The 26,604-nt window shown below is 37.7% G+C and overlaps 2 protein-coding genes across 4 annotated transcripts; one reads left to right on the top strand and one right to left on the bottom strand.

The window, feature by feature from the left end:
- The first annotated feature begins 4,491 nt into the window (after positions 1–4,491).
- Positions 4,492–8,903, top strand: LOC131793826 (uncharacterized). 3 transcript variants are annotated; one of them, XM_059111313.2, is made up of 4 exons: positions 4,492–4,593; positions 5,262–5,340; positions 5,474–6,125; positions 6,582–8,903. In XM_059111313.2, exons 3-4 carry the CDS (start codon positions 5,499–5,501, stop codon positions 7,458–7,460), a joined length of 1,506 nt encoding a protein of 501 aa, XP_058967296.2. In that variant the 5' UTR covers positions 4,492–4,593; positions 5,262–5,340; positions 5,474–5,498; the 3' UTR covers positions 7,461–8,903. The 3 variants fall into 3 exon arrangements, with proteins under 3 accessions (XP_058967296.2, XP_058967297.2, XP_058967298.2); XM_059111314.2 differs by having other exon boundaries at positions 4,504–4,593; positions 4,925–5,340; XM_059111315.2 differs by having other exon boundaries at positions 4,519–4,593; positions 5,247–5,340.
- A 228-nt stretch (positions 8,904–9,131) lies between these two features.
- Positions 9,132–9,574, bottom strand: LOC131793928 (uncharacterized; the record flags this gene model as incomplete). The annotated part of the gene is made up of 2 exons (XM_059111429.2): positions 9,132–9,368; positions 9,497–9,574. Coding segments are annotated over 2 exons (315 nt in total), but the record flags the coding sequence as incomplete, so codon positions are not given.
- Between the last annotated feature and the right edge of the window lie 17,030 nt (positions 9,575–26,604).

Genomic DNA, 26,604 nt, shown 5'->3' with positions numbered 1-26,604 from the left:
GATAATAAGCGCCACAGTCTGTCTGTTTCGTATGACTCGGTCTGGGAAAACTCAAAGTCAATGCAGTATCCGGTATTTAATAGAATGAAAAAGAACTCATGTTATTTATGGTAAAGTTCTTCAAGCGTAATTGCCACAACTCAACCACAACCTGTAATACGTTTGGTAACGATTTTTTGGGGGACTGGTGCGAAGACACCGAAAAACTGGCAAAATCCACTGGCGGAGAACTCTGTCTTCTAAGGGGAATTCAGGGAGGCATGAATTCGCACCAGTTAATTCCTCTAGCTCGTACGTTTAGGGAAATACTTGTACTCGGCGGCGTTGGTCTTAATAAATGATTATGTTGAATACAAAAATGGAAAGAGCACGATGAAAGAAAAAATGCCGGTTAAGCACGTTTCAGCCTAGACAAGAGATAACGATGGGAGTGGTAGTGAATATCTGGGCGTTGGCTGAGGTTTGTCGGTTCCCTTGAAGTAATTTGTTGTTTAAGACGAAAATAGTAGTCTGTTTCGTCGCAAGTTCATACCGCGAATCTTTGCTCAATAAATGCGCTTTTCCTTCTTATTCTCCGTAATTTTCAGCGACAGAATTTCACTCCAAGCGATCCGCCATCTTATTACCTTTTTCCAGAAAATAACTGAGATCGAGGTAAGGCTACATGCGGACCTCAGACTCTTATCGTAGAGACTATCTATGAACTGAGCTTGAGGAGAACTGACAAAACCCGAGGCGTCAACGAGTAACCTTCTTCTCAGTCGATCTCTCCATTTCCTCTCCGATAAGTTCAATTTTTCTAGGCGCGCTTAAGTGAGCCGACAATTTACTGCCTTTCAGTTAAGCAGAAGCGCGCAAAGAGACATCCTGTGCTTTAAATATTCTGTGCTAAGTGATCGTAAGTTTTTTGCATGACAATGTCGAAAACCATGATTCAAATTTTTTTTTCGAGTTTTTTTATTCCTTGTATATAGCACTTATTCGACCCTTAGGGCCCGCTGTTTTACGCCTGATACTCAGGCTTTCTCGGCTAAATATAAGAGCGTTTATGTAATGAAATAAATGTCCTTCCATCGTTAGTTTTCGGCCCTCTTGACGCTGTTTACAAAATAAATGTCAGATTAAAGGTTCAACTAAATTTAGGAATGTTTAGGACGCGGTTTTGTTAAACAACAGCTAAACTTTGTTTAAATAAAAAGACCTTAGTTACTCTGAACACGACCAGAGGCATAAATGCGTGTATATCTTTATTTGCAATCTCCGCTGCAAATTGAGAACGCGGGACCACTCAGTGATCTGTTCGCGGCAGAGCTATCGATTGCAGGGTGATGCTATATCGAAGGCGTTCGTCAAGGGTCGAACACACAAGCTTATAGTACAGCGGTTAAATTTAAAATAAGTCATGTAAGCTTCCAGCACTTGTTGCCCACTAAAAATTCAAAAAAGAATTGTTCAAGATCGTTATGAACAAAGGAGCTTTGAGGTTCTGCGGCAGTTTCTTAATTTTGTTTAAGTATTTTGTGGTTGTCATAAAATAACCACTGAGATATATTTCTTTTAAACAATTTTCATGGGATTTTACCTGTAAGCTAAATGCAAGTACAAATTTTTTGTCATAACGGGCACATAAAATAGCATTACACCGTTACCATTTTCTTCCAGTATCAATCATTAGGAGAAGAAGAAATATATTAAATGCGTGATCGCGTAGTTTATAGCGATTCCCAAAATCCTAGATTCATGAAAACAAGCCATCAAACTATACTTCTCTGTTTTTGTTTACTGACACGTGGCTCACAGATAAAGATATACAAAAACTAATAAAAATGTTTTCAGCATGTTTGAGCTATTTACGAGGTTATCAATGCGCTAAATAACCCTAACAGTAACGTTTGAATTTTAGACGGTAATGTCGTCTCTTAAAAAGTAAATTATGAGAGAGATTCTCCTTGCAGCGTTTAGTCCGTTGAGAGAAGTTCAATGTTTTTTTACTTAAGTAATACGAACAATGAAATTAGAAGATCCTCGCAGCTAAGAACACTACTGAAACTAGTAGTTGTAAGTAGGACCTGAAAAAAATTTCAGGCCCGTACGGGATTTGAACCCATGACCTCTGCGATACCGGTGCAGCGCTCTACCAATTGAGCTAACAAGCCAACTGGGAGCTGGTCAATGAATTGGGTACAAATAAACATCCGAGTGAATGAAGATTTAGATATATGAAAATTCACATATTTGCACTGCGGTGGAAAGATGAAATTAGAAGATCCTCGCAGCTAAGAACACTACTGAAACTAGTAGTTGTAAGTAGGACCTGAAAAAAAATTTCAGGCCCGTACGGGATTTGAACCCATGACCTCTGCGATACCGGTGCAGCGCTCTACCAATTGAGCTAACAAGCCAACTGGGAGCTGGTCAATGAATTGGGTACAAATAAACATCCGAGTGAATGAAGATTTAGATATATGAAAATTCACATATTTGCACTGCGGTGGAAAGATGAAATTAGAAGATCCTCGCAGCTAAGAACACTACTGAAACTAGTAGTTGTAAGTAGGACCTGAAAAAATTTCAGGCCCGTACGGGATTTGAACCCATGACCTCTGCGATACCGGTGCAGCGCTCTACCAATTGAGCTAACAAGCCAACTGGGAGCTGGTCAATGAATTGGGTACAAATAAACATCCGAGTGAATGAAGATTTAGATATATGAAAATTCACATATTTGCACTGCGGTGGAAAGATGAAATTAGAAGATCCTCGCAGCTAAGAACACTACTGAAACTAGTAGTTGTAAGTAGGACCTGAAAAAAAAAAATTTCAGGCCCGTACGGGATTTGAACCCATGACCTCTGCGATACCGGTGCAGCGCTCTACCAATTGAGCTAACAAGCCAACTGGGAGCTGGTCAATGAATTGGGTACAAATAAACATCCGAGTGAATGAAGATTTAGATATATGAAAATTCATATGATGAAATTTTTTTCAGGTCCTACTTACAACTACTAGTTTCAGTAGTGTTCTTAGCTGCGAGGATCTTCTAATTTCATCTTTCCACCGCAGTGCAAATATGTGAATTTTCATATATCTAAATCTTCATTCACTCGGATGTTTATTTGTACCCAATTCATTGACCAGCTCCCAGTTGGCTTGTTAGCTCAATTGGTAGAGCGCTGCACCGGTATCGCAGAGGTCATGGGTTCAAATCCCGTACGGGCCTGAAATTTTTTTCAGGTCCTACTTACAACTACTAGTTTCAGTAGTGTTCTTAGCTGCGAGGATCTTCTAATTTCATCTTTCCACCGCAGTGCAAATATGTGAATTTTCATATATCTAAATCTTCATTCACTCGGATGTTTATTTGTACCCAATTCATTGACCAGCTCCCAGTTGGCTTGTTAGCTCAATTGGTAGAGCGCTGCACCGGTATCGCAGAGGTCATGGGTTCAAATCCCGTACGGGCCTGAAATTTTTTTTCAGGTCCTACTTACAACTACTAGTTTCAGTAGTGTTCTTAGCTGCGAGGATCTTCTAATTTCATCTTTCCACCGCAGTGCAAATATGTGAATTTTCATATATCTAAATCTTCATTCACTCGGATGTTTATTTGTACCCAATTCATTGACCAGCTCCCAGTTGGCTTGTTAGCTCAATTGGTAGAGCGCTGCACCGGTATCGCAGAGGTCATGGGTTCAAATCCCGTACGGGCCTGAAAAATTTTTTTCAGGTCCTACTTACAACTACTAGTTTCAGTAGTGTTCTTAGCTGCGAGGATCTTCTAATTTCATCTTTCCACCGCAGTGCAAATATGTGAATTTTCATATATCTAAATCTTTAATACGAACAATTTGTCAACACTGTTTTCCAAAAAAATTGGATCGGTACATTACCATCATTGTGTTCAAAGACGGGAGAAGCTGCAAATGCATAATTTGTATGTCTAGTATTTAGGTAAACTAGATTACGCACTTAGAGCGTTTTCCAAGGGCTTTCCTATATATGAAATACTTTTGAATATTTGGTGCATCGCATAAGTTTTTAAAAATTGCGGCAAAAGATCAAGTCTCTACAAGGCCCACACCGAATTGATAAAGGCAAAAAAATTAGCTAAAAATAAAAGAAACTGCTCGCCATTTTTCGAAAACCTCTTGTGATTTAATTCCTTTGAGTTCAAGGCCTTCTTTTCAAAGCATGTGGAACTAATAAAAAGAAACCTCTCGAGCGTATCCTCGAACTTGTCTCTTATCCCGTCGAAATAACCCAAGAAGTACTGGTTTTCAACAGAACAATTTTCAAGGTTTTCCTCAAGGAAGTCAATCTCCGATTTATTTAAAGAAGAATGATTAGTCACCGCCATCATTACGCATTCTAATGTCTTAATCAAAAATTGTCTTCAGTTTTTAGATGTCATCCTTTCGCGGGCTTTTGCAATATTCGCGGGTTTCATAATTTTCCCGCTGACCAAAATTACCGTGTACTCTTACCCTCGACGAACACCTTCGATATAGCGTCACCCTCGATTGCATGCTTTCCTGACATCCGCATCAATGTAGCCGTCTTAGCTGAACTCTTTCTGGCTATTTCACGTTGAAGGTAAGGCCCCTGAGAATTTACTGTACTAGAAAGTCGTAGAAACCTTGCCGGAATGAAATGATGGCCATGCTGACCGTATAATTGTAGTGAATATTCTGAACGCCAAACTCGAAAATCTGTCGTTGTTTTCATTCGTATTAATGGTTTGTGTTTCTTTCTGTCATAAAAATCGTTTCTCCAGTGATATTAAGTGGATTTTTAGTGAAAACAGTTGAGATTTTGAGCTATAAGATAGGTAATGCGTACTTTTTTTGCGATGCTTGAAAACATGCTTAACCTGATGTTAACCTAATTAACAAAGATATCGTATGTTTAAATAATCGTGATTTAGGTGCACGGACGCAAACCCAACAGCTTTCTGAAACGAATTGCGGAGAACGCTGAAGGAAATGGCTGAAGGCAATCCACATGGTCTTGAACCTTACACGAACATGCAATTTCGTATGTAGCTCACAGATTGAGCTATTGCATACCCAGTAATTCACAAATCTCCTACAGTCAGGGAATACCCATGTTCCTGATCGCATAATTTACCAGTTTACTTGTCATCCGAGCAAAATAGGACATTTGTGGGACTAAAGTATATGGAATACAGACCAAGAGTAGAGACTAATAGTGTGCTGTTCCATTGCTTTACTATGTTCTAACAAAAGCGTTTATACTTGAAGAATTACGGTGCTGTAAACGATCTGGTAGATGCTCCCTCTCAGATAAATGCCTCTTGTCCAAGAAATGCTACCTATGCTGGTAAGTTTGCATTAGATGCCCCTATTGGATGAATGCCCTTTGTTTAATAAACCTGGCTTAAAGAGGATGATGTCTCTCAAAAATTTTGATATGTGCTACTTACCCTATGTCTTTCTATTTATTTAATTTGCAGCTGTAGCTTTATCGAAAAGATATGAATGATGAATCAAAAAAAGAGGTTGAGTGCCAAAGTATGCCTTGTGCCAATGTCACAAAAGGAACTTCCCTCAAATGCATTGAAACAATATGAAGAGTTTGTGAGGAAAAGAAATAGCAGTGTGCTTAGTGTAAACAAAGCTAGAAATTCTCTTTGGACTGTACCAGCATCTCAGGGTCCTTTCCTTGGAAAGCATTGTCATGCTGACACTGCCATCACCTCAGTTACATCAAATGACTACACAAATGAACTTGGTATGCTTGCCAAAGATATTCTAACTGATGATGGTACAGTTTCTGACTCTGTTAGCCAAATATCTCCTATGGACTTTCCTTGTTTATCAGAAGTGAGTCATAGTAACACAGAATCTGTTTATTCAAAGTCTTTGGTGACTGCGAGAAGAAATTCTGTGGCTTCATCATCCTCAAGTGAATCAGCACATACTTCTGCTGGTAAAAAACTTACTGCCTCACTACACCTTACACCTATAATGTGGGACAGATCAGGATCCACTGGTACTCCCATTCATCTTGAATGTAGTGAAACAATGTCAGATATGACTGATGATTCTCCATCTTCTGAGTCAGAAAGGGTGAATAACTATTCACCCTTTTCACGAAATAATTTGGTAAGTATCAATTATGTAATTATCATCTGATTTTTCAATGGACTGAAATATTTGGTTCTTTGGTGCTGCTTTGTTCTAGCTGTGCAAGCATAGAGGCACCCCTTGAGCCCATTTTTATCCCTTTTTCTACATTTGTTTATCTTGGATAAAAATGGTGTACTTTGAAGCAAAAAAGTACAAATGCATAGTAAGGAAATCACATCCCTGGAATTTTATTCTTTGTGCCCTTTACACCTTTATGTCAGTAGGCATATATTGTCCATACCATTCTGTATACAATTCCTGTGTTACTGGAAAAGGATTTTTTAACAATCAAGAGCTTCATAAGTTGATGATCATTTCCTTTATTCTCATGATTTTAATGTGGGTGAAACTTTAAGGAGATAAGATGTCAGTCAGTCTCAGGGATTAAAAGGTTAATGTTCATTTTATCTCTTTGTGTCTATTTTACATAAGAAACAAAGAGATCCTTCACAGGAGGAAATGTCCATGACATCAGTTGTATCTGGGCAAAGTGATTCTAGATGGCATCTGGATGAAAGTGTCTTTCCTTCAAGTGTTGTTTCATCTAATGACAATGCCGTGTGTGGCTGTGAAAATTTATCCTTTGACCTCAGCAGTTATTCTCCTCCATCAAGTCCAGTGTCAGATGAAGATGAATCAATTATTTTGAACAATTTTCCTAATGAAGTCGAGGCCCCAAATGAAAGATGTTTGTCAGGAAAAAGGCCAAAACTTATCAACTCAAATACTAGCCTTCTCTCTCCTGAAATAAAGCTTGTGCCTCTTCACGAGAGAGCTGTTGCTGCGAGTAAGAAAAAGTCATCACTTTCCAATGGAATTGTGTTTAGGAGAGAGTCTCCAAATCCACTTGGGAATCTTGTTGTCAAGGTGGAGGACATTAAGGAAAAATTAAAACCATATGGTGGAGGAGGTTTTACTCTTTGTGAAAGAGGACGGTTCACAAATTCTGGGCGTAGAGTTGTAAATGACTACTCTGAAAAATCCCTCGTTAATGCTTCTGTCTCACGTACCATTCTAGCCTCACCAAAAGTAAAGAAACGTAAAGCTAGATGCACAGTTCAAAATTCCTCAATGAAGAAAGGGAAGAAAGCAAGGCTCCAGCTAAGAAACTGTGCTAAATTGAAGAACAAAGCACACCTAAAGTATGAAAACTTGAAGTTTTCTGAAATCAATACTGTGTCCAGAATGTCAGTTAGGTACAAAGTTGCTTTTCAAAAGTGGGGATTTGTGTTTTCAGGTGCTTTAGACCTTATTAATCAGAGACTGGCAAATCAAAATGCCTTCTGGGATTCATTGGGGTCTGATGGATAGCAGTTTCTATGTTTGGGTCTCTGATGATGGAATTGAGAGAAATGACTTGTTTTTTCTAAAGCTGATCTTAGAAGCCCACAGCTGGCGAGAATTTTAACAATGTTGGTAGGAATATATTTTTATTGAAGTTTCATAAAGAGAATTCCTTTTTGTGGAGTGTTCAAGTCTGAATGTGTCACACTACATTGATAACCAGCATGAACGTACATTTAGTTTGCAGCCGAACTTCATTATTAAACCATATGTAGGGGTTGTTGTGGAGAGAGTTGGTCTTTTTTTTTCGAATAATTTTGATATTTTCTTTAATTTATTGAGCAGGAGGTTGCTTTTATAATGGTCACTCATGCAAATTTAAAGATACATATGTAATAACTTAATTTCGATGAAATTACACTAAAAGAACTTTTAAGAGGCTATGTTTAAGTAAGCGTATTATTACAAATCACTTCAAGACTATAGCACACGCAAAAATTGCTTACAACCAGAGCTATTTATTATTGCTATTATTATAATTATATAAATTATTTTGTTACCTCAAAAATTCATTATTTTGGTTTTCCAATGAGATTTCCAGTTGTATAGTGTACATAACTGCAAAGAATAGTGTAGATATTAACCATCCATTATAAAGAGCACAAATTGGATCTCTATAGAAATAAGGTATTCTTGATGCATGCATTGACTAAGAGTAGGTTGGCATTCAGCTTAGATACAGTTTAGTCATTGAGAAGTGGCATTTCAATGATCAAACAAAACTACAGAAAATATTTATAGGCAAAAATTATAGTTAGTTCCTAGGTAAGAGGTTTGGGTCATGGGGTTGAAGGTGAAATTGGAATGCATCATTGAGGTCAGAACAAAATTTTAGGGCGCTTAAGTGACATTTTTCTGCTTCCATACTCCAAGCCCTCCAGATTTTGCTTTTAATTAGCTTCAATTAATTTTTTTGAGAGTATATAACAAGATTTAGGAAGTCTCCTGGTGGCAAATTTGTTATTAGGGTATGGAGACCACAAATTCACCTTCTTGTTACAGATAATTCTAAACTAATCTCGAATGAGTAAGTTGTTTAAGAGTCTTAAACGTTTACCATTGTGGAAGGTTTTGGAATAATTTCATGCAAATTATGTCAGGAGCCTTATACCTTTTGAATCGTTTCCAGGTAAGTTCAGTAAGTTTTGCCAATACTGATATATTTTTTTATAACTCATTGGTATCTTCGCTGAGAACTTCAATGCATCAGTTGTGTCACGTTTGCTTCAAATTGGGTTGTTATTGTATGTCGTGTGTCTGGATTTTGCATACTGACAATTTTGACAAATCAAATATTTTTTATATACTTCGGGTATGTTATATGAAACAGACTGAAAGTGCTTAATTTGTTAAGTTCCCAAACGAATGTTGAATGAACGAACTTCGTTTTAAAGAGTCAAATAAAAATATTACCACAAAAGTTGATCGATGTGTGTATCTTCTAACTTTGTTATAACCAATCAACGTTAGAAATACCAGGTTCAGTGTCGTTATGTTGGAAGACCGTCAGTTAATTTTAAGGGCGAGACTATTATGTTTTTGAGAAGAAATTAAATCACTGAGGACAGAAATTATTTTTTTCTCTGTCGTAAATTACACAAACAGGCCAAGACTCGATTCAAGAGACCATGAGCTGAACTACCCATGTTCGATCATCATAGGGTTTCTCCATGTGCGTGATTTTTTCATACTTGAAGAGCGTGTGGCACCTTCGTTGCGATCGTGGATCCACTCGTTGAATTCAGTCTTGTCATACATTGTTTTGCGAAGTTGCATAGCCTCGATGCTTACAGTTTTTGCCAGTCTTGACCAGTGACTTGGTTGATTACGTCGTTGGGCGAAGCACATCATTTTCTGGGTGCATCGTTCGGCATCCTGGTTACGTGTGCCACGAATTTCATGTGTTGCTTCAAGGCAAAACACCGATTTTGGTGGTTTCCAGGCCCAGTTCAAGCTCACCATGTCCTCGGGATTCTCGCGCTCGCGCTCGCGCGCGACCGCGCCGCCTTCTGTTTATTCTCTCTCGGGGGTGCGTTCTTGCGCGCAAAGCCGCCCTTAATCATGTTTCGCAGGATCAGGGTTTGTCAGGGGACTGTTTGCGTGGCAATAGTCAACCCTTGGAGGTCCCTCGGAGTGACAACAATTCATGTAATTCATGCAAGTCATGTAAACGCCTACAAACTTTTCACGGGTAAAGGGTTACTCTTCGCTGTGGTTCAACCCATTTTAAGAGTAAGAAAAAAAGGGATAGTTACTCGATGGGGTCCCAAATAATGCGCATAGCGTTAGTAGCATCCAAAATAGCAAACTCAGCTTAACGCACTAGATGAATTTATGAGGAGTTCGATAAAACTTGACTGACAAACTGTGTGGGTAAGAACGCACGAGAGACATTTTATTGATAGTGTCACTTCAATGTATTATTTTAAGGACATTGGTTAAAATACGTAGTATGACCCTCTTTCCCCCCCTCCCCCCCCCCCAAAAAAAAAATTGCACTATTAAATAGAGTTCACGTTCCACGTTACCCCCAAAACGCGCGTGGTAATTGGTGCTAATTGCTGGCCATGAACTAGGATAAGATCACTCTAATTGATCACGCTGATGAAGTCTAAACGGACTTATCATCCACTCCGTTTTAACCCTTTACGCCCTTAAGTGTTTACATTGTGAATATTTTCATGGACCTAAATACTGTAAACATGATTGCTGCTTCACGTGTGGTTAAAACAAAACCCACAACGATTTGTTCGCTACTTTTCGCCTTACCTAACCATCTAAGTGTTAAATTCCCTACGGATAATAGGCAAAATTTTGGCCTCAGGGTTTTACCAATATTACTGGGTTTCAAAAGCCATAGGCTCTTCGCACTTCTAGCTTTAAGTGAGGTTACCTGTCAGGCAGGAAACTAGAAAATTATTGAAAAATTCATTGAGTCGTTTTGTGTAAACGGGTCATTGATTATTTATCCCATTGGTGCTCTACGCTAGCATCATTCCCTTTTTTAATATTTCCTGGTACAATTAACCCAAGACTGGAATTAGGCACTCGACAGTCTTAGATTTTATGCTTCTCTTTGCAGTAAAACGGACAAAAGTGGAAATATTTGGCCTTACTTATGCAATTATGGGAACAAAATACAAAAGACCGTCATAGATTCAATGTAAACGGAGATTTACAAGTAAAATTTCCATATTTTCTTATTGCGCAATTGTGGCGTTAGGTTATTTTTAGCTTTCAAATGAATCTTGAAGAAAAAAAATAGTAATAACGGCAATGTTTCAGAGAGAATCATACCATGTCAGTCATTGCTCCTTTAAGGTATTTTAATGTTTAGATAGGAGTCCAACAAATGACAACTGCGAATTGGCGACACCCCCTCCCTACCACTTGTACTTCTTTCATCGATAAACGTGAAAGAAAATACGAGTGGCAGAGACGAGTATCCCAAGAATATTTGCTTCATGGGTTTCCCCAAAATATTCTTAAAATTTCTTCGTAGATGTAGTTTTATATCTTTTTTGCCTACAACCACTATCCTACCAGCTTACCATCTATTTCACTACTCTATTTCAGTCTTATTTGATGAAGTTGTGAAACGTGTGTTCGTCAACACACGTGTCTTGCAACGCTTGACTATGTTGCCCCTTCGATGTGAGTGCACTTTATAAAGGAATCTGAAAAAAATTAAATTGGGAAAAGTTGAGTAACGCAAAATATTGAATTTTTAAACAATAGGATCAACGCTTTTCCACATATCGCCTATTCTCATGATTTAAGATTTTCCTAAAACTTAAGACTCTACATAGCTAGATGAAAGGGAACAAAATTGCTGCGATGCAAAATGACCTCCACAGAGGTAGGTTGGTGAATAAGGTATGATATCGTGCGCTTGAATTCAACTGTAAAAATGTTGACTCCTCCGTTTACTGAAACGAGGATGTTAGATGCTGTCGACATCTTCACCACTTACGCAAGAATGTTGAAAACCTGTAAATTGAGCAGATGAACTGCCTAAAATGCAGGTGAAATCGAAGTTAATAATAGATGATAGACCTTAAGCGCACATGTTCCATAAGGACGTGTAATTAAAATTTCACAAAAAAAGCTAATCGTGCGCGAAATTTTGCCAGAGTGGATGGTGTTCTCTTTTGTGTCCAAACATGCGTCTTGCTATGAAGAGACACGCCATCAAAGAATTGACATATTGCGTGCAGACTGCTTTTGAAATATCACGCTAGCGTGACCGGTGGAGGCGCAGGTTTTTTCAGCTTCACAAGGCGCTCAAGAAAGGCGGCTCTGTTCTATACATATACACGGAGACACTGGATCTGTCTATACCCTAGAGCTAAAGCTGGTCAGAGGATAAACGTTGAATTTAAGAGCGTGTGGTTTTGCCTGCTTTTAGCTTTTGTTTGTGGAAAACGGAAACTTGACTTACGTATGGAATGACTCGCGAAGGTTACCCATGATGAAATGAAATAATAAATGAAAACAAAGTTAAACATTATAGCCAATAATATCAAGAGGCTTTGGACGTAAGAACCCTTTTTCACTAATAGGATAATGCCACTATGCTAATTTACAGAAGGTATGTAAAACAAAGACAAAAGGAAAATATAAACTCATAATTTTAGCCTTGAGCTCTTTGAAAATTCTCGAGCATGCGTGAGAAGTAGAGTAATGGGAGAAATTTTAATATGCCTTTCCAACTTATGCTCTATGGAAGCACCTTTTCTAGTACTGCTCCTCCCAAGTTAAACCCTTGGCTTAAATTCAATTTCGTGGCTATTTTTAGTAAGCGCCTTAGATAACGGTACGGTTCACATGCCGTTGCTCCCTGCGGATATGTAATAAAACTCATAACAAAAGCGGAACGGCTCCCCCACTGGAATTTCACGTGGAATGAAGAAAAAGGTAAAAAGGATTAACCAACTTTTAACTGTTAACACAGAAAAACCAAAAGAGTATTTTTTATAAATGATTGCTGTACATATATTTTTGTTCTTCATGATCAGTTTTAATTGAAAAACATAATTTCCTGCGACATAAAATGATAGATTGTAATTCGTAATTGTTTCTGTCGTATGTGACCCTTAGATATTTAGAACAATACGACAAAATTGTTTAAAAGAATAAATTTTTAACACACTTCAGATGGGACCGAAGCTAATTTTGGTTGTTTACTAAAGAACAAGAATAACAAACAATTGAACTAACGTGTTGTATTAATCTGTTGTTCCGTTCTTTTTCTCTCCGAGTCTCAGCCTTTTGCCATTCGAATGACACTCTTATACTGGCGGAAAAAATGAACCTTTACATCGAGAGCATCTCTATCAATGCACTGCGGCAATCTTTCAAACTTTCTTGTAATTAGAGAGAGTTCCCTACGATAAGATCTCGATACGAGTGCTTTGCATCACACACCAAACAAAAATCCATTAATACCGTTACAGTTTATTAGAGGCTTCAAAGACAACTTGATGAATTTGAGATAAACTTTACTTATAATCCGTCTGATCCGACAATCTTGTAACTTCTGGGTTCTTCTCTTTTCGTGAGGTTTGCTCTCTTAAGATAAACTCGTGCTGAAACGGTCAAAGATAATCCGTTTAGGTTACGAAAACTCGTGCACCATGAGCTTTGCTGCACAGATGTGTGATGAATCGGAGAAGGTAACGAATAGAAAGCACGTGTGCAAAATCCTTTTTTCAAATACTTTATCCAGGGTAGGATGGGGATTAATATTCTGATAACACAGTGGGTTTTAGTTATACAGATTTGAAAAACAGAATATAAATCTAATAGTATTCTTTTAATCTGTTAAGCAGCACTATGGCAAAAAAAAAGCCTGGTCACAAGGCCACTTGATTTGCCGGAAGTCAGAAGGAGTTCGTTTGTTAAAGAAATGGAGTTTGTCTAAGTTAAAGGTTTACAGAGGACCAAAAACGTTATTACTGTTTTTGCGCAAGTAATGAACAGCATTATAAAGTAAAAGCTTCATCAATGGTCTTTCCTACGAACTGTTCCTTCTGAATTTGTCGTAACAAGATAACACTGATTCAATTTCGTTTTCTACCAATGTTAAGTTAACCACAGGTAATCAAATCATTCAGTCTGTTAGCTTATGTTGTTGTAATTGTCTATAGCGAGTGTTTGCATTTCAAAATATGTCAGATATTTATTTTATCACATTTTTAGCCCTAAGTAAGCTCTCTTTTGTCTGCTTGAAACACTGCAGGCCAGATCGCTTAGCCTTGGACACAACGAACACCTCAATATGAACTTGAAAAAAAATCTTTTCTAATACTTAGCTATCGGTTTATTTGCATGCTTCACTTTGGGTTCTTCAATTTTCCAACCTTAAAAATTACGTTCCTTAACTCCCAGAGGACGTATTAGATGTAAAGTCACAAATTTAAGTTGTAAGTTACAACCGTTGAGAAAGTTGTAATTCAGTGCAATTGCAACCATTTGTCAGTTACTGCTAAGGCTCTCCCTCTGCATGAGCAAAAGCTGATAAAGTGAGTTTGCGGAGACCAGCAATTCAGGGACAGTCGAATTTCAAATCTTCAGAGAAATGCAATAATAATAATAATAATAATAATAATAATAATAATTATTTTAAGCCAGAGGCTTATGGGGTCGCGTCACAAACATACATAAATAATATTAATAAATAAAAACATATATAAATTTATCTAAAAATACGAAAAATAAATACAACTTCTTCTAAATAATAAAGAAAAATATCTCAGACACTACTAAGCAGTCACTCCGAATCCTACAAACACCAACAAAAACCAAAAGTTTATTGATTTCTACTGATATTCATCGAATTCAGAACGACTTCCTAACAGTTTCTGGTTAGGTCAGTCACTTTTGGGCAGTCGTTCTGAATTGTATAAATATCAATAGAAATCAATAAACTATTTGTATTTGTTGGTGTCTGTAGGATTCGGAGTGACTGCTTAGTAGTGTCTGAGATATAAATCCAATATGTCCTGTCTGAATCAATTCAAGCCCGTTTGAAGCCTCCCTTGAAAATCAGCGTTTGTCTATGTTTTGTTGTTGTTTTTATGTTTTTTGTGAAGAAAAGCACGGAGGATTAGAAACCGAAAATAGAATAGAACCGAGAGATAGATTAGTAGCCGACAATTTACATGTGTTGTAAAACCGAAAACGATGCTTTTATGAAAGATCTAAGGTATTGATGGTAACATCTATCAAACAGTGGTTCCCAAAGATAATAGCTTACTAACTCAGCACTAACAAAGCATACTAGGTAGTATTTCCATATAATATTACAAGATTAAACGCCTTCTATTGAAAGTTTATTTAGGTAAAAAGTGGATAGTAATTCTACAAACAAAAATTCATCATTACGTACCGAAACTTTGGAAGTAAAAGTGGCGACTGATCAGTGATTGGTTCTACTCTTAAGTTATTCCCCACATGTAGAAAGCATAAGTCAGGAATCCAATTAGAAAGCAGAAGTTATCATCACAATTTTTCAGACAAAGAAAAAAATTTTATATGCAGTTTACTGATAGCTTGAATGGTTTACCATAAGATGTATTCAGTTCTAGACTTTCAAGCCAGAGCTATCATGTAAATGAAACGTAAAATGAATTATCTAATTAGAGCATCTCTAAACAGTTTACGAAACACAGAAATTCGAAAGCGATTCACGAGCTGAGCCACGTCATTGGCCATGATTTGCATAATGAAGGGATGAAGAGAAGCAAGCGGACAGTGGAAGAGTATAATAAAAATTTGCTAAAGGTTACTTAGCTGAACCGACAAAAATTATTTATATTGCATGAACAGTTACGACGGACAGCGTTTGCACACTATCCTGTGGTTTTAAGCAATGTAGGATCGCAGCACAGCTGGTTAAAGAAGCTTACCAATTTAACAGAAGGCTTTCGCTTTTCTTGAGATTTGCTTGAAGACGAGGAATTGCATCCAAGGAAAAATACGATATGTCACAGAATTCAGACTTGCTTGGAAACAGAAGTCTCTTACTTTGGATGTACGTTAAAAATAAAGAAAAGATATCCGCAACGGTTCTAAATCGCCCTATGGTGAGCTGAACTAATGCAACATCACTTGCTGAGAATTTTGCTGAAATTCACTTGTCTTTCACGGTTTTGGTTTTGGAGTGAAATGAAAGTAGGAGAGGTTCTTACGTCGGACTAAAACCTGAAGGAAATGAATAAAGTAGAAAGAAGCCTTGGCCCCTACTTGGCTAAACTTTGAATACCAATTACTAGTGCGCCTTAAGCGCAATGAGTTTCCAGCGCCATATCCATCAGCTGTCGTCTGGGCCCTTTCACAAATGAAAGAAATTCAACTCCGGAGTTTTATGCTAAATACAAACGTTGACGGAATGGAAGAAAAAGCTGACATACCAACGGAAATGTTTTGCTATGCAAGTTTTCTGTCGGTTTGAGTAAGCACAGAGGGTAGGCTTGATTCTATCAAGCTATTTTATCGTATCTTGAAATGAGATCGCGTGTCATTTACAGCAAAATGCATATCAGACCCGCCCAGGCTTTAATTAATCGCACCAGAGATTATCTTAAATCCCTGGCAAGAACACTTTCCCAAAAGGTGCGCTTGAATAGTCTGACCGCTAATTGTTGGTCGATTTTCAAATTCAGTTACCTCTTATGCTCTGATGGCCCTGAGGACATCCCGGCAATTTTCCTGTTTCGTTCAAGAAGACATAACAATTAAACAATTATTTCGGACACAATCAGTTACTTAAGGTGGAAACACTCACAGTGAAAATAAACATGTTTTGTCCTATGTTCTCTTGGAATAGTAGCCAGCCGCCGCAGACCATTAGTTTAGGCCGTGTTATCTTTGAGTAATTATGTATCTTAAAATTCAAAAATAAGGGGTTGATATTAAATGCTCATTAAAATTCTTGACGTGTCGTTTTTCTCCAAGTAATGGAGGTAAAATGGAGTGAATACAGATCTTTCCAGAAGGCCACGTTTTAAGTTAAAGCTTTCCAAACTGGTCATATCCTCAAAACTAAGTGATATTTGATCCAGCAGACACTAGACTGTCGAAATATGAAGTTAGAAGGTGATGGCATTTTGTTGAAAACTTTTCATGTTGGGGTGTTTGATTTCCAGACTAAGAATCGACCAGACTAAAAGAGAGTATCTATTAAATCTTTTAGACAAAGGGTATGAAACTAACCAACAGGAGAAAGAAAATCTATCTATTAAATCTTTTAGACAAAGGGTATGAAACTAACCAACAAGAGAAAGAAAACCTTTTTCATAAACTTCCTTTCGAGCCTTGTAACTTTTCATATAGATGCACCAGAAACAAAGCCATGAGCTTGTGAAAAATATTTCTAGGAGCAATATAACCATTTATCCTGGAGTGAGAATTCTTCGTGCACAACATTAACAATATGGGTCCAGGCGGACATATTAAATGCATTTTTGATAAAATAGCCCAGGACGAATCTTATCATTGGAGAAACCAGGAATGATATCCCTAGCCTGTGCGGCCACTTGAAAACTTTCGAGGCATTTTGTCCATGAAGAAATAAACAAATGTTTTTTAGTACAAACCTTTTGAGAAGGGAGAAAAATTAGACAATTCATGCATAGTGAAGTATGCAGCGAATAAAGAATTTGAAATTAATACTGATCCGGTTTTAGAAGGGCGGACAAGAGCATGGGTGAAACCGTAATGCTTCCTCTTTTGACAAAGTTTCTAAATCAGCTCGGTATTTAGGAATATTAATAAAGCCCCAGATGAATTATCACTCGAGGTTTTTTTCAAGAAATAACGCTTTTCTTGTTGTAATCCTATAACTCCCAGACAATTCAATAAGTCTGATAACAACAAAATTACATTCTATGCTTATATTAGCCAGGATTATCGAGACGGCATATCGACGAACCTAGCATTTTTGCCATTGCCATTTTATATTCGATTCGTCGATACAGTACAAAAAAGGCCAAAACTCTACAAGATAAAAATTATTCAGTTGGTTCGAAAGATATCTTTTATACCAATGTAGAACTGAACGGATCTTGCTGGTTGAAAGAACACTGAATCTTTTGTTCTCACCAAAAATGTTTCCGTTATATCATGCACCTAAACGCAAGGTTTCAATAAAATCATGTGGTGATATGCCTCTATCGTTGCACATACATCCTTTCACAGAAACTCGTCGTTCCACAGGACATAAATAAAGCATTGCAATTTAGGTGCAATTAGCCTAAGGCTAGAATTAGGCACTTGACATTTCCGAAACTTGAATTTTAAGCTTTCCTCTGCTGTAATACGAACACGAGGCGAACGATTAAACCTACTTCAGCAGCTCTAGGAAGACAATATGAAAGCCCGTAGATTCAGTGTTTTACGGCAAGATTTACAAAGGAAACATCTGAGTTTCATAGTTGTGCGATTGTAGTCTAAGGCTATTTTAAGCATCCAAGTGCAGCATGAAGATGAATTAGCCGGAGTGGAAACAACTTACGTGGCGCTATGTTATTCTTATCATTTGTGTTTTTTTTCCGCCCTGTTTTGGGGGTGTATCTTGTTTAAAGGAACTTAAAACTTAAAAATAGCTTCACCAAAAATTGCCACACCAACAAAGCAAAATAAGATATTATCATTCCAGATGTCTTCCACAGAATAAACCGAGTAAAATTATAGACAAGGCTTCCAACTTTGCTTCTATCGACTACGTCTAAAAATTTCTTGAAGATGGTTAAATCTTACCTTAAAATCATGAACATGAAAAATATCCGAAACAGTTATATTTTTTTTGGGATTTTTTTGCCTAAAAATCATGGCGAAGTCTTTCTATTTTGGTCTCAGTATGTTTTTCGCACAACAACTGCATTGATTGATAGCTGGGCTCATGGCCCCTTACTGGGACGCCATATTGAATTTTAGCAAGATACCGCATAAGCGCTCAAAATTTCCCATTACTCCCTATTTTCCCCGAGACTTGCGCTTCGGTAGACGAAACTTGAAGTAATTTAGTTATATCAACAAGAAGAAATCTTGAAATGAAACGAAAATTTCGCTCATGATGTATTACGAAATACTTTTATGTAATGAATTCAGCTGTATGCAGGCAACACGAAGGCTGGTGGAACCTTATTTACTCGAGGTCGTTTCACACCAAACAACAAAAGTTAAGCCATTTTTAAACTCTACAGTTTCAATTCCTTGTAGATAAGTATTTTAGGGAAAATAACTGACCAAAATAACTTTGCTAAGCTGTGGTTCTGGAAAAAACATTTGTTTCAAATTCTCTGTAAAAACCGGCACGTTTACAAAGCAATGGCTATTGTGTCATAATCTTTGCCTCTAAATAATCAAAGCTATCATGTCAAAAATACAAAGACGATAATCATTTTAACGAACTAAGGATGTCCTCAGGAAGAAATATTTTGAAATTAGAAGGACAGGGCACTTTTCTAACAACTCTTGACACGCAGAAATCCGAATACCAGGGTTTGTTTCAAAGCAGATCGAACATGACGAAACCACAATTGCCTTAAAGACTTGCTTAAACTTGAATGTGATGGGAAAATAACCTTATTCAGGGAAAAGCTCGAAGAACCAGTGAGAATAATGCATAGCAATTAATGTTAAAGTGTTCTAAATATATATGAATCCTACCGGAAATCTTCGAACGTTGTTCCACACGAAAGTTGCACGATGAAAAATGAATGAGTCTCCAATCCACTCGCCGAAGCCGCCAAGAGGATGACTCGAAGAAAATGCCAAGATTTTCCAACTGATACCAAGTAAATTACTCGAAGATAGCTCTGCCTCGTGTCATTTTAAGGAATGCCTTGATCGTTCGAGTAAGCTGTCGTTATGGTAAAGCTTTAAATCTTATCTCTTCATGGCTAAGATCTTTTACCGAAAATGACAAAACACATACGCATTCTGTTATAGCCTTAGTTTTGGATACCGCGACGAAGCCCCGTAGGAACACGCCACCTTGACACGAATCAGCGTAATGTTTTCTTCAAAAGCAGTCCAAGCGTGGTGTGAGTTAAATAAAGCTTAATCTTACCAGAAGCCAGAGTTATGTTAAAGAGTTTCGCACGGACCAATCAGGAACCGAACTCGTCTGTATTAATAACCCACTGTTGTTTGAATTTTCTGTCACGAACGGTCCGAAAACCGCTAAAAATTTTCTCAACTCTCACTCACGCAACGCAGATCCTTAACTACAATGAATTTTCGTTGACAAAATTTGATCCTGTTTAAATTTAAACTTAAAAAATGCGTTTTACTTGTTTCGTGACTTTCCCGCAGCAAAATGCTACCATCGCGTTTTATTGAAAAGGGGCATACACTCAGCCAATCACATCGTAGCAAAAAGGTCACGAAAAACCAATGAAACTTCCTTCAAATCTCACTTCAAAGAAACCGGGATTTGTAAAATATTCACTTGATATCAAGAGACACTTTCCCTTCCCTTAAGTATGTGTGCTGATTTCTGAAAGGACACCAAGAAGCTTCGATCTAGAGAAAATAAACTTAAGGTAAACCGTGAGGGTTTATGAAAATTTAAAATATATTTGTACATACAGTACATGATCAATTTTGCACACGAACACCTGAACAAATGGCCTCTTTCTGATCACTGCACAGGCTTTTCATGCATGAGTTATTTTGCATTTGTTCCCTCTTGTTAAGCGGGGTTACTCGGGTCAAAGCTTTATGTCTTGAGCTAAACCGCAATTAATTTGGAAGTCAACAACATTACTGGGATACAGAATAATACCTCCAAAATGAAACATCAAAATTTGAGGGTTTCCACCGGAAAGAGATATTTAGAAGAACTCTAACGGTAAAAAGCTTTTCCTTGAAATAGTTTTTTTTTTTAAACTAAACCAAAGGTTCTTGCGCATTTGACTTCTTTCAGTAGCAACACAGAAAACAATCTTGGATGCTATTTTTGTGATTCAAGCCTGATGATTTTTTTTCTTACTGTGGAGTTAATATTAAAGCGGCTAAAATTACCCTTTTTAGCGTGGGTCGCCCAAAATAAAACCACGTAGGAACTGCCCACGTACCTGTTTGGCAAACTCTCGCTGGTACAACAAATCATGATAAACCGTAAAAATATATATTTCCCTCCTGATCTTACTTCGCGTGTCTCGGCTAAGAAAATATTGTCATTGGCACTAGACGTGATGCCTTTCTTAACAAGGCTTTTCAATTTATTTCTGTATTCGTGCAGATGATTGCGTGTTTCATACACCTTATGGCAGGTTCCTTGAACTAATTCTCGAACTGTCAAATACGTGACACTTGACAAACACATGGACACGCAAGGCTAACTGTGGCGCCCGCGATGAGTCAGCTGACAAACTAAGTACGCATAGTTAGTTTGCGAAGAGTTTATAAAATGGCTGAAAGATTGGAGAAGCCCAAAGCTAGTCATGAACTTATATGCAACTTGAGGATGCTGTAATGTGGTTTATGTAGGTAGAATCGACACTTGACTTTAAGAAAAAAGTGGCAAGTTTTGGGAGAAGAGTATGCCAGGTAATGAACGTAACCTTTTCAGGTTTATAATTTTGAGGTTCGGTTGCTTGCAATTTTTAAGATCGAAGATCTGTATTCGGGCGTACTAAATTTCGAAAGATTTCTCTAGTAGCGCTGAAAAACATTTTCCCGCTGCATTTTAGTGTAAAAATTGTCGTTTTATTCAAGTGCTACTGAGTGTTAACATACGTCAAGTTTCTAATTTACCCGGCGATACGTCACTTAAATATTAACTGTTAAGGGTAGCTGACACACTGGCAGCCATTTACTGTATTTTGTAGAAAAATAGGGATGTTTAACCCTTTAGACTAGCTTCTTATGTTTCCATACAGTATCACCCTTGATTTAAATGTTGAGGTCATGAGATTTAGGAAATGATCTCCAAGTTTAGAAGCTCTCGATTGTCAAACAAATTCTCTATGTCTCAAGCGTGGGACAAAAAGAAAATTCTGAGTCCATCTGAGGCGCTTCAGTGTTCTACCCCTGAGCCACAGAGACTCAATGGTAAGCAAAGCCCCTTATGAAACTCGTGTATGACAAGCGTCCTGCACACTGGTAGGATCAGCAATGTTGCATCATGTTTTGTAAACTGGATAAGAAGATGATAAGTTATAGTTATGAAGGACCCTTATTATATATGAACTTCGTAATGAGCCTTGCACATCACAGAGTCTCTGTGGGTAAGTGGTAGAGCATTAGATTGTGGAATCTGAAGGTCTTAGGTTTGATTTCTTGTGGGGACTCATTTTTTCTTTTTTTCCATGCTCGTAACAAGGCAGAAAAAAACTTTGTCCTCTATTTCTCTACCAAGCTCAAAACTTTCCATCTTTCTTTATCTATTTCCAAAAAAAAAACCTTGTCAGTAACATAGGAAAGTTGGGAGAACTGTGTGGAACATATGAATGCTAATGTAAGGATGTAAAGGGTTGAGGTGTAAATCTTTAAAGCATCAGTCTTGGGGTTTTTTTCCAAAGCTTTCATTTGACCAGTAATTTTCATTAATCATGGTATTGGCTATTTTCCCAAAGTGTTAGTCAGATTTAAATGTTTTTTTTTTAGTTTCTATTAATATTAGTATTTTACTTTTGTTGTGTTACAGAGAAGTACAGAAATCAATATGAACTATTTCTTCCAAATATATAAAGCTGGCTGATTTCTCAAAAAGTCATGGATATCTCACACCTCTATTAAGAAGTTTGTCTAGGATGTTTAAAAAATTTTAATTTTTTTTTAGTTTACTCATTTACCATTTTATGTTGTGCAACCCCACAATTGCTTATTTTCCAGTTTCAAGGGCTGAAAAGGTTCAAAATCTAGATGTTATTTGTTACATTATTTCCTAGTTAAACTCCCCACAGTAGTGATTAAAAAAATGGATTTTTTCACTTAATTTGTCTGCTTGTTAGTTCCTTATTGGTAACAAGTGCATTGAAACAATCTCATGTATCCTTACAGTTTATACTACCAATTTCCATCACTCATTTTTAGACTTGCTTTGAGGAACATTAAATGTGCTGTACACCTTCAATCTATCATTTAGAAATTGCAAAGAACTTTTTTTTGTGATCCCATTATATTCAGACTCCTTTAGGAGACTTGAAAACATCACTCGTTGATGTTTGCTGACAAAAGCCCTAAGCTTTCATTACAGTTCTGGTGTATTGAAGATTAACAGAGATTGTGAAGACTATTAAATTTTTCAGGGAATGCATATGCAATTATGAAAGACCATTGCAGTTTTATTTTCTGGTTAAAAACTTAAGTTATACTTTTTCATTGCTGTCTGTTGTTCATCGATATTTTCAATGGAAGGAGAGACCAATAAAATCAAGGTAAATATAAATGGTTATTTTCACTAAAAACAGTATATTTTTGTAAAAATTCAGTTTGCCTCTGTGACTTACTTTTCTACCAGGATGTTTGTGTCGATTTTCCTAAGATTTTGGATTGTTTTCTATTGAGAAGTAGAAAGCGTAGGTCTGTTGGAAACAGGAGGAAAAGACATGAGAGAAATGGGAGACAGTTCGACAGTCGTCCTTTGACAATGAAACACTCTTGGCCTATTTAACCATTGCTCATGTACATCCCTTCCAAAGCTCTTTGCCTCCTTTCTGTGTAACATTTTTTCGACGTTAGTTTTTCCTTGCATGAATTTTAAAGTGCTCAATTTTTACAGTCTGCCGTGGGCAATGCCAAGAAAGACCTTTTCTGAAGGTAAAAGACACCCCTGCAAAGAGCACTTCAAAATGCTGAAGTGTAAGCGAGATTAAAGACAAAAACATAACATATGTCCATTGTTTCTAAGCCTTACCGTCACTGATATGCACATTTTTCTTCTCTTTTGATAATTCCTATTGGATCTCTCTTGGATTATTTCGGTTCCTCTCGTGACGCGCTTGTCATTTGAGCGAAAAGAAAAACACACGATGGATTCGAAACTGATCAATTAATAATCGGCTTTTATACCTGTGCCAAGTTCTGCTTCCTTGTTCCTTGCTGGGATGGAATTAGGATCTCAAGACTGATTGAAATTGATAGCTGTCTAAACACGGTCGGTCGGCGGCTTACCCATCATTAAACATTCACGTGAAAATAAAATTCCTACAAAACAAACTTGAGCAATTCTACCCGGTCAGCTATCATGAAGAACTCAACTTAAACTGCAGTTGTCTTTCTCCTCGGCGTTTTATAATGGCTTTTATTCAAAACATTGACGCACAGTGTCCATAAAGACTTTAGAAGATGATTTGGATTTGAAAAATATAATCCCTCTTAGTGAATTCAAAGGGCGGTGTAATTTTTATAGACGATCTGCTCCTGTAATGAGCTATAAATCATTTGCTTTTTCTACCGCTCAGCTACGAGTTCCTTCGTTCCTATAAGCAATCATGTCTGTCTACAGAAATTTAACCTGTAATCGAAGGACTACTTTAAATTAATAATTAAGGTTTAGTGGAGATAACATTTTAAAATCAGTCGGTTTTATCAACTGTGTCTTTTTGTTTAATTTCGAGTTTGCTTAGACTAAGATCAAACTGACATGTGACATCAGATAAATTCGTGGGTTTTCCCGATAAACGATCGAATGTTCTCCATTCTAATTAGGAGAAAAAACAGACAGTCACGCGAGAAACGAATTAGTCAACAATACTTTCAAAACCATACAGAATTCCCCCTCACAGGAAGATCTTTCTATCATGTTATAGTTGAATCTATTACGAAAGAAATCAACATTTGCATAATACGTTTTCCATCTATTTTTTGCCGATCCCATGTTTCGAGCTTTTCAAGAAAGGTATTCGTATATTTGGACGGGTTGTACTCGTAGTTATCTAAGGGTTTTTTAGCTAAATGATCCGAACGGATTCTGTGTAAATATAGCAAGAAAAAAGTTGAAAGTTCTCAAGGCAGATGGAAATTTACATTGATATGTCGACACCCATAAACCCTTTGGCAGACTGCGCAATCAAACAAGCTTAAGGTGCCTTTGAAGCAAAAAGGAAGTCGTAAGTAAAAGAATACCCCCGCGGTAGTACTATTATTATTAATTTATTTTCCGTTCACCTAAAATGTGTCATGTTATTAAGACATATCACCGATGCATTATAGACTCCAACAGTCACTGGACAATTGCCCAGAGCCTCCTGTGGCTTGTGATGCGTCCGCGCTTTAATAAACCGATCGATATTAGATGTAAGTTATGCTCGCACTGTGTAGTATTGAGTGAGCAGCTGAAAACACAACAACCACCCACTGTTAGGTCGTTTGACTTGACAACTGGCACGCCAGGCTGGAAAGCACCTCCACAGTTTTTTTTATACTTTTATTTCTATTTCGCATGTTAGAGTTGAACGCCTGTTAGCCATAAGACACCGATCACGAGTTTCTACTTCTGTTCGATCGGCGAAGTTCGAGATGCTTGCGGCAGTGCGTTAGTATGTAAGGCTCTGATTGTACGAGAATTTTGATCGAATTAATCGTGCTATCTGATTGAAAAATGTTGACGACTCACGAGTTTTTTTTTTTTTTGGTGCCTCTTTGGTATGTTAATGTTATGTTAACTGGGTTGTAGCCAGTGAAGAAATGAATAATCAAGGGGGAATAGCGGGGGTTGGTATGGCAGACATGAATGAGATTGAGACGATTTTTTAAGCAACATTCTCCATAAAAGGTGGGCTCTAGATGCGCAAATGAAAGTAAGGTAGCTTTTTCAAACGACCTCCCAATTCCATCAGCTTCAGCTAAACAAAAGTGCTTTTTGTACGTTTTTTGTTGGAGTTCGCTTGCCCACATATCAAAAATAAAAGTTTTCAAAGAATATACTGGAACTTCCTCTCTGGCAGCTCAGTTGGACATCTCCGCTTTGTTCTCCGCCATGAACCGCCATCATGCGTAGTTTTTTTCACATTAAATTTTATTGTCTGAAGGTAATCCTCACAGCACAAAAAATATCGATGACGATTTTTGGAAACTTTAGTTTTTTCGGGCGTGGCTTCGTAGCTTACGAGCAGACTCTCTCTGGCGCAACTCCTCTAGAATGTCGAGATCCTTGAAAAGTCTGACAGAGGCGAGTTGGCTCGCTTTGTTCGCGGCGGAAAGTCTGAGAGCGGTCTGGCACGGGCCTCCCGCAGGCCTCGCAAGATCGAGACGCTCGTCAAGTAGCGCCAAATGAGAGTATGATCAAAGGCCTTGCAGCCGGTTTCGAATCAGCATCTCCCCCTGGTTTTAAGCCACAAAATAAAGCGCTATACACCGGATTACTCCTCTCTTCTTTCTAGTTCATAGGGCTGGATCCTATTTTTCAAGCTGAGGCTCCGTAATGACACTGGAAATTCGGAAGGCAACAATCATAGACAAAACCTCTTGGGACACATTGTTCACAGAATGTTACTACTTCACGTTGAGAAATAGCTCAGGTACCTCCCGTCTTGTCAGTATACGAAAAAGAAATGGGACAGAAAAAGTGTGTGATATGAGCATGGTTTGAAAGAGAGTGTTTATTTGGCTCAACAGTTTTTCCGCAATTTCTCCAGGTACTTCTTTGGACGAGATTTTTGTATCCACTTTTCTTGGCAAATCATCTCTGTCCTTCTTAGAGGTCTAAATTTCCACTTAGAGGAACACTAAGATTTTTAAAAAGTTGTAGTTTTCTCTATTCTGCATGAAACTCGTTCCAAGTCGTCCTTATAGCGCGTCCCGGGTGCATACGAAGTCGAATAAAAACTTCCCATAGCGCCTAACACTCTTGGGCTTCCAAAGTTGGTTTCCCGCGTGGTAAAAAAAACTGAACTAGCTCAGGTTCATTTTTCGAGTGCTCATTTATTACCCAGCCATTTTATCAAAAGATCAGGTATGACACCCGAATCTGTCATCGACTCTCTTCACTGCGTCCAAACGGACATGCATCTATCTAGACTATCTAATGGCTTTCTTTGGTTCAGCGACAAATATTAGCTATCCAGCCAGCAGCACGCTGCGATCGCGTGATCTGCCATCATCGTGACCACGTGATGGGTAATCGATCACACTCAGGAAGATCGAGTCGAGTTGA

The sequence above is a fragment of the Pocillopora verrucosa genome, chromosome 9 (genome assembly GCF_036669915.1).
Source record: "Pocillopora verrucosa isolate sample1 chromosome 9, ASM3666991v2, whole genome shotgun sequence".
In the NCBI taxonomy this organism is placed as follows: Eukaryota; Metazoa; Cnidaria; class Anthozoa; order Scleractinia; family Pocilloporidae; genus Pocillopora; species Pocillopora verrucosa.
The sequence above is the reverse complement of the archived record's forward strand: the minus strand, read 5'-3'. Positions and strand labels throughout refer to the sequence as shown.